Raw genomic sequence first — 9549 nt, 5'->3', positions numbered from 1 at the left:
CGGATGTCTTGTTAGGCCCTTTAAATGGAATTGCGCAGGAGTTTAGTATCTATGCACATACGTATCTATGTATGCACATACGTATCTATGCACATATACATACATATGTACTTAGGTATGTATATTAGCATTTTAGTTGAAAGTACGTTTTGCTCGTCGCTCTCTTCATCGCTCCACTACAATCCTGTCCTTAATTTTATTCAGATACCACAAATGCACGATCCAGAAAATTCTTCTATCATTCTTGCCACAAATGTACGTTTTCTTCGAAAATACTCAAGTACTACTACTACTACGGTAGTTTCCCTGCAAAAATGAGACTAATCCGGGATGACTCCGGGAGCAATCGCAAAAGAGCATGCGACTAATACCAGTTTTGATACTTTATATGGAATGAACTGATAGCTTTTGTTCGAGCATGTCCTATGAAGAGACTAATTGTTCACCTTTATACCCGAAAGGGTATAAAAAGCGACTAGTCACTTTTAAAAAATAAAAATAAAAATTTGCGCCAGCTGAGATTCGAACCGGGTTGCTCAGTTTTGTTAGGCGAATACTCTCTCTGTGTGCCAACGTCGCACATGAAATTTCATTGACTAAGTGCGTACATATCATTAAATCGTTAATAGTACCCGTTAGAGATGAGTTGGGGACTAATTGATATCCAATTATACCCATAAGGGATGAGTCGAGACTAATTGACCTCCATTAGCACCCGTATGAGACTAGTTGCGACTAATTAAGGCCCAATTGTACCCGATTGAGTGTAATCTCGGAATACTCTCTTTAGAGATTAGTCGCACAATTTTTTGCAGGGTTACGTACGCTTGCACAAACTGGTTTATGCTTACTCACGCTTGACCCGAACGATGAGAGTAAAGGAGGGAAAGTATTTGCGCGGCGATCGGATGTCTTGTTAGGCCGTTTAAATGGAATTGCGCAGGAGTTTAGTAGCTACTGCTGCTATGTAGTAGTAAATGCAATCACTGCATGTAAATACATACATATAGCCGCAATTAATTTCATCTAAAGAAATCGTATCGTGCGGTTCCGCTAAAGCGTAGTGCATATTTTTGGGCGTATTAATAATAATGCGGCTGTTAAATATTTAACTACTTTCGCCAAAGTAGATGTCTAGACTAGTTTTTGCATATTCTACGTCTGGACAAGCAAGATTCTGAAATGGTAAAAGCGTGGTAAAAACAAAGATAGTTAAGCGGATGGGGTAAGTGACCGTAGTACTGTGGTTCAGAAATCAAACTGTGTTGGAGATGTGAACTTTTAATTTGCTCTTATAATGCTTTAATTTTAAATTTATGGAAGATATATTTTATATGTCGTCAGTAATATTGCAAAGTCTAGTCTAGTCTGTTGCCTGGACCGGAATGCATCTTTGAATCGTTATACTCCCATAAACTAATGGCAGAACTATCTGACTTTGGCTGATGAAGATGAGCGACAAGCAGAAGCGATAAGTTACAGGTGGCAGATCATTTAAGCACCAAAGGTAATAGTTGTCATAGAAGGTTTTGCAGTATCACCGTCTATATGGAAATAAATATCTACATACACATACATACATACATAGTAATAGCCTTTAATAAACATTGGGCCGTATGCATAAAACCTAAACAAATGCTTTTCTTAAAATTTCAGACGTTTTACTCGATTTGTTCAAATAAATATAAGTTTAAGGTTTAAGAAAGAGCAATTGCTTAGTTTTTATGCATACGGTTCATTTAGTCACTTTCGCTTCCTTCTTTACAGTGTAGTTCTTCATTTAGTTATCTATTAAAGTCGAGTTCCTAACCAAGCGTTTTTTTTTCATTTATGAATAAATACCTTTTTGATGATTGATTATGTTGTCTTATGTTTTCAGATGGCATATTTAAACCCTGCTCGTTCGTTGGGTCCATCTTTTGTTTTAAATAAATGGGATAATCACTGGGTTTACTGGTTCGGTCCGCTTGTCGGCGGTATTTCATCAGGTTTGCTTTATGAGTATGTCTTCAGTTTGCGTCGAAATTCACGAGCACATAAATCAAATGTAGATAGTGACTCATTCTCTATTCATTCCGAGGACGATATGAACTATGATGTGGATGTTGAAAAGCCCCACATGCCTGCTAAATATTCACATGGCACATACCTCCGCGGTCAAACAAATACCAAATCAACAATCGCAAGCAACGCTGGCACCATTCCTACTGGTGGTAACTACTGTCAGAACTTATATACAGCCCCTCCACTAAATAAACTCGACCAACCAGAACAATTATACGGAGGTACTCGCTCCCTATATTGCCGGTCACCTACGCTTACCCGCACCAATTTAAATCGCTCACAGTCAGTTTATGCAAAGAGTAACGCAGCAATAAATCGCGATATCGTTCCTCGTCCAGGTCCCTTAGTACCGGCTCAAAGCTTGTACGGCATGCGAGGGACACAAGCGCAAACACAGGCTCAATCATCTAATCTGCAAAATCAAAACGTACAGAATCAGTTGCAGCAGCGTTCAGAGAGCATTTACGGCATAAGGGGATCAACGAGACAATCACAGCAACAACAACAACATTCGCATCAGCTACACTCGCAACAACAACCTCATCACCAGTGATCGGACTTAATAAAAATTCTGTGTGTAGATTCTGGAAAAACTGTTGGTTGATTTAGAAAAAATGTGGTATATCTCAGGTTTTGGATCAAACTTTTTACAAAAATTTAAAAAAATTTTCAAGGTTTCACCTTAACTGAAAACTTTTTAATTCGAATCTTTAGAAAAAACTTTTAACTCGGATTTTGCCTATTTTGACAATCCTCAAGTAAAAGTAAACAACGCGTTAAAAACTTTAGATGCACTGTAATGTGCTAATTTTCACAAAAATCGCCGATTTTTTACATTTTCTTTATTAATTCTTTTTATTAATCATATATTTTGCAATTTAACACAATAAAATCACGTTTCCCGACGAAAAATTTAATATTGAGAAAATTCACTGTTTCATGGTTTCTATTCTCCTCCCATTCGACTTTGTTTACTTTTAATTGAGAAATCTCATCGCCGCCGGGAAATCTTTTATACTATCATTCTTGTTATTAGGGACACGAATTTCGATACGATATGAAACCATATCGATATTTTTGCCATTCGATACCGATAATTTTTACTCGAAAGATTTCAAACGTTATTTTTTGGAATCGAGTACCAGAACCCTTGTATCGTATCGAATCGTAAATGTACATTACAAAGTTAATGAAAACGTCAAAATTGAAAACTCTGAGAATTGGGCAAGACTATTTGTATAAAACCTTTTGTAGTAATATTTGAAATATTGAAAGTTAATTTTCCAAATTCCAAAATGTAAAAATTTGTCCTTACTAAAATTTCTATTGAAAGTTTTGTAGTTAATATTGTTTTTAAACATTCCATATCTTGCAACTCTATGTCGTACTATAACCCTACTTACTTTGGAATTTATATGTAAAGCAATATTGATATATTTTGAGCTTTAAAGCGCAGAAATGTCAATTATCTTAGGTTGGTATGTGGCGCGCCTTCAGTGATGTACTTATTAAAGTGCAAAGTGTTAATTCTTTAATAGAAAATGACTCCAATATTCAGATTTAATTTTTTCTGTTTTGTATCGATATTTGGAATATCGAGTCTTTTGATTACGATATTTTTAAAACCCGATAATTTTACATCGATACTGCAAATGAGTACTATTTCGATAGTTTCGGTTCGATATCGTTTTCCTACTTGTTATCACATAGTGTTTAGTGTTGGACAATTTTTGCTCTTCAAATTAACAAAATAAAGAAAATCATGTGGTGCTAAATTATAACTACTCAAAAATGCGAATATGTGGTAGATTTCAGACCTTGTGTGGTAGATGTGGTGGATGCTCCAAAAAGTGGTAGATCTACCACAATGTGGTAGAAGTCCGATCACTGCTCATCACCACCATCAACAGCAGCAACACCATCAGCAACAGCAGCAACTTCATCAACATCAACCTACTCCTCATCGACTGCAGCCCACTAGTGAGGAAGGCCAACAAGGTTTTCAGTCCGTATACGGAATTCGTCAAAATCCTAATCCACACGATGGTAATCTCAAATATGATCGTCGACCAGAATCGGCATACGGCATGACAATGCATCGTAATCGTGGCCAATCGGCGCAGTCGGATGACAGCTCCTACGGATCCTACCACCGATCAGCAGTCACACCTCCTGCCCGTAACCAAACCGGTGGCGAACCGATACTTATGTACGCACCACCACCACCAATTCCATCAAATTATTCCCAAGTTGGTGCGCCACCCATGCGCACGCAGTCAGAGCGCAAAGTAACTGCACCAGTTGTGGTGTCACAGCCGCCACAGATCACAACCGGTATGGTCACATACTCGACGAGTTCGAATCAATCCCTGCTATCAGCAACCCCGGCCCAACAGACATCACAACAGCAGTCACAGCAACAGCAGCAGCAGCAACAATCGCAACAACAACAACAGATTTTAGTACAACAACATCAAACATCTCAACAGCCACACTATGGCATGTTACCGATGCAAAGCAATTGAAGGTGGCGCTGATGGGGCCCGTGAATACCGAGTGATTGTCTGAACGGAAGTTTATAAACCAAAAAACGCTTTCCGAACATTAAAGTAAATCAAAACGTCTGTATACTCCCAATAAACATTTCGGCGAACGTTCGAAAATGATCTTCGATATCCAATATGAATATTGAATTGAGAACCAACCCATAAACAACCTTAGTTTTCCAACGTTCATAGTATATTGGAAATACACTCGAGATGGGTTCGAAAAAAAAAATGGAACCATAGTATCCAGAGAGAAAATGAAATCCAGCTCATTCTCGAAGGGAAATATAAGAAAATCACTCTCCCACATTAAAATTCCAATTCGGTAGTGGGCTGGATTTCGAATTCATAACGAAAGAAAAATACATTGGTTAACGAGGGATCCGTTTTGCTGGAGAATGGCCTAGTTCTCGAACCGAATACTAACCTATTTCACATTCGTTATCGAAGGTGAGACTCGAAAAAAGATTGGGTTTCCAATCGTTTTCGAATTGTTAACCATGCCGAATGTTTATTGGGCTTTTATGTACATAAATTGTAAAGGGAAAATTAGCAAGGCAAAGAATTATGTATGCATTCGACATAACGCATCATTTCCTGAACTGATCTAGATTTGATTACAAAGGCAACGAACTGATGATATACATATACACAAAAAAGCCAATACGTACGTACTTGAGCTTAGTATAAAAATTTGTTTAAGTGGTCTTCCTTCATGATACCAAAATTTTTATGCTCCACCTCTCGATACGAATGTCCTTCAGCTAAAATTACCATTTTCATTGCAGTTTATTGACAACCCATGACACAAACTATTAAATATTAACGAAAAGAAATCGGTCTAAACTGGTATTGATACCGACTTCTGGATGGGTTGACGACTCTCATTTCGTATTGATTCGTCGTAGAGTTAAGATGGAAGCCGGAATTAATTTTTATTCATTTTATTCATTCTACAGTTTTTGTTAACTCTATAAAATCACACACGAAATTGTTTTTGTGTGGTAAGCCGTTTATTATGTTTTTATGTTCACCTTATATGCGTAATTAAGGAATCTAAGCAATTAAGCTAAATTTACTCGATTATTTAATTGTGCAATTAGCACCTAATTACACCTAAATGGAGTCAGATTTGCCAGGCATGTTCAGTGAGAAAAGGAAAGTATTTCAAATAGAAAACCAAATTTCATGAAAATGGAGAATCAAAAGGAGAAAAACAAAACGAAAAATTAAATGAAGATAGCCCATGGGATGTAAATTTTTTATTGTACCAACTCCCACAATGATCTTCGGCTGCGTATTTCTCTAATTCTGCAATAAGCACTAGCTCCATTTTCCTTATACCTTGAAACTGCAAAATTGTCTTTTAAAAAGTAGTCTACAATCAAAACTCGATTGACTGAAAGAGTTCTATGTATACTATTTATTCTGTGATCTAGCGAAATTCTTTCAAATATGAATTTTTTCAAATATTTCGATACTTATATGTAAAAAGAGTTTCAAAGAAAAACATTTTCAGTTGTCACATGATAATTGTGCAAGCTAAATTGAGTTATTGTGAAAATCAAAGTCAGTAATTCAATGTAACACTTTATTGCCTTAAATGCAGTGCAAATCTGAACATAGTATTACCCAAGGCACATTAAACAGGTAGTATCAGTAGAGCAAAAACAACATTTGCGTGTATTTTGTTGTTGCTTCTGGTATCGAAAGTGTCAACAACTGTTCTGAATTTTTTCTTCTAAATCAAAGCGTGCCATGTGAAATACAAAAAATTATAAAAATAAAAAATTGAAATTGGAAAAAATAAAAATTGATGCAACTTTCTTTCCTAGTAAATTTGTTTGCTTCTCGAAGCATTGATCCATCCTTTGCAAGGCCCAGTAATCAGCGGTCGTGCTGCCGAGTTGGGCGAACGTTCCAAAAGCTGCTATTCAATCGCTTGTTTTGTAGGGAAAAAGGTTTCACAAGCAAATGGATTTTAACAACTTATAATTTTCGTGAGAAAAAATTAAAAATATTTGACATTTTCGAGACCAAATAATTTGAAAATAAATCAAATCAGCTGCTCTACTGATACTACCTGTTCAATGTACCTTGGTATTACCCATGGTACAAAAAATAAAAAACATAGTTTCATTCGAAATTTTAGAAGTTTCATAAATTGTGAGCATTATCAACAGCCTTGTCACGTTGATAATAGCTCTGATCCGATACTTTTCGTGAAAAATCCTGTAAGACTGTCAAACAGCAAATTACTCTCTGAAGTGAGAGTAAAAATTGAGTAACAACAAAAAGTACGGGAACAAAAAAACCATTTTTCCTATAAAAACGCCAACCGGTGAATGCTTGACACTTTTCATGATGTTACCAGAAGAAAAAGTTCGGGTAAAATCTTGCAACTTCACTCTCTACACAACTCTCCAAAAGTCGCTCTCATTTACAGGACTTTGGAGTACGGGAACATTTTTCCGGCAACTTCCTGCAAGTTCGTGTTAAATCCTGTAAGTTCATGGAGTACTGGATCAGAGCTAATATTACAACAATACGGCAGAGTAGTTTTTTACCATTTTAATACCAATGTAATAATATTTCAAATCAAAAATAAGTAAAGTTTTCCCACCCAAAGTTAACTTTTTGATTTTTTATATGTCATTGGCCGTTTTCGAAAGTTAATATGGTGTTCAACCAAGATTGATAGGTAGGTTTTTTTATCAATCTTGCCAAAGAACAATCAGCTGTTCAGTACAAAATGTAAACAAACAAGCAAATGCAGCAACAATTTCAAGGAGGAAGCAACAGTGTTGCCACTTATTTCGCATATTTAAATAAAGTTGATCTGAAATCCAACGAAAGTTAAATGGCATTTAAGCAACAATCTAAAATTAAACTTATGTGCCGTTTAAATATTCATATGAAATTTTCATGCTGATTTCAACCGTGCCAAGATTATTTGGCGCAAATAAAAACTAAAGCACATAAAAGAGGTTAAAGCTAAACTTTTATATTTTTTTTTAATATCTCTGAAACTATTTGACCAATCACAAACCTATTGATGCTAATTTAAAGATAATTTAGGTACCTTTTACGCGACGTATACAGTATAACCTTTTTGAAAATAAATTTTAAATAAACACCATTTAAAAAAATATATTCATATATTTTTTGGTTATTATTTTTTGGATTATTAAAAATATAAAAAAAGGAAAAAAATTATGCACACCAAATGAAATGCCCCTAAGTACCTTTGTTTTGACGTCATTAGTTTTGATGTAGAATACGTCTTACGCTTCGATATGGAGGCTATGCTGAAATGTTGTAGTTGTAATTTTTAGAGCTTCACGAAAACGCTTATTGCACGAGAACTAATAAAGCGATTTCAAAGAAGAGTGTGGCGTTTCAAAGATAAAATTCCAAACCTATCGACAGATTCATTTTTGTAAGTAGCCAATTCGGTTTCTGTCGTAAAAAGAACGGTAAACATTGGCTTATTTTGGGGTCAATTTAGAGTCTTTTAAGTGCTCCAGCAGCTTCCGATTTGCAGATGTAACTTTCATTTTCGGGATATAGATTCTTTGGAGCAATAGAAATATTATCTTATACAGATTTTAGATAAATTCACCAAATATTGAGCATTTTGCAAAAAAATTTTGAAAAAATTTGCAAATTTTTTCTATTACCAAATGCTCAAAAACGAATGAACGATCAATGCTCGAATGATTTTGTTTTTGTTTTCTTTAATCAAAAATTCAAGAGTTTTCCTTTCGTTTGGTATATGGAAAGTAAGGGTTGATATCTTCTAAGTATGTCTATTTGATTCAAATATATGGGCATAAATGATTTCCCATACAAAATCACTTCGTCATCGTTTTGCAAACACGTGCTTGCGTTGGAAGTGAGGGAAGGAGACAAAAAGTATGTATGTGTGCGTAAGTACATATTTCGGCTTTTGATAAACAGATGGCGCAATATTTATAACGTAATCGCAGTGTATGTACATATGTAAATACATACATACGTACATATGTTGATTGCAGTTAATGTGGATCTGTTTTTTAGTAATCTATATATGTCTAATCTAATGTATGCCTATACATATTATATGTGTACATTAGGGCGGGTCAATTTGTATGGATTGATTTTTTGCGACATTGTTCCTAGCATATTCGGATTCTTCATAAAATTCTAAGAAAAAATTTCTCCAGATCATAGCTCTAAAGTCAATTTCGAGCCTGCACATTTTTAAAAGAAAATATCTTATATTCAAAAATGAATTGCTCTCCGTTAGCCTCGCTAAGACTCGAAAACGGCTTGACCGATTTGAATATTTTTATTTTTTTGGTTTGTTTTTTATAATATCCGGATGGTTAAAACGAGACAAAAATAGAGAGTTGCCACCTGTTTAAAAATTCAGTATAAGTAAATTAATGACATAAATTAGATATTGCAATATGGGTGTCAAAAGAAAGAGGCTGTGAAGGCTTACAGGCGAAAATATTTTTGAGGGGGGTTGCCACCTGTTTCAAAATTTAATTAAATTAAATTGGTAAGATAAATTAAATATTGCAATATGGGTATCAAATTAAAAAGGTTTAAGAAGGTATACTACTGAAAATATTTTTGAGTCGAAATGCCACCAATTTGGAAAATTTAATTCAATAAATTAATAAGATAAAGTATGTATAATAATATAGGTGTCAAACGAAAAGTATTTGAAAAATTATTGATTAAGAAATATTTTCTATAGGCCTGTCACCTACCTGAGCGGTAAAAACTAAAAGCAATTATTATTCAAAGCTTTTGAGGCTCGCATCAATGTAGAATACTGTAACTCCGTCATGTTAGTGTTTATTGATGGCAAACAAAGTACTATCACGTCAAACACAAAGTACTAAACTCTATCGTCGACTATGCGTAGATCGGGTAACCCTTCTTGATT

General features: G+C 35.0%; 1 protein-coding gene across 1 annotated transcript; it reads left to right on the top strand.

The window, feature by feature from the left end:
• The first annotated feature begins 1879 nt into the window (after positions 1-1879).
• Positions 1880-6272, top strand: LOC118735186 (neurogenic protein big brain-like). Its single transcript, XM_036464828.1, has 2 exons — positions 1880-2613; positions 3941-6272. The coding sequence occupies exons 1-2, from the start codon at positions 1880-1882 to the stop codon at positions 4587-4589; spliced, it is 1383 nt and encodes a 460-aa protein (XP_036320721.1). The 3' UTR covers positions 4590-6272.
• Positions 6273-9549: the final 3277 nt, after the last annotated feature.

This window comes from Rhagoletis pomonella, unplaced genomic scaffold (genome assembly GCF_013731165.1).
Source record: "Rhagoletis pomonella isolate Grant_MI unplaced genomic scaffold, Rhpom_1.0 Rhpom_scaffold_00003, whole genome shotgun sequence".
NCBI classification, from domain to species: domain Eukaryota; kingdom Metazoa; phylum Arthropoda; class Insecta; order Diptera; family Tephritidae; genus Rhagoletis; species Rhagoletis pomonella.
This window is presented reverse-complemented; position numbering and strand designations above follow the sequence as displayed.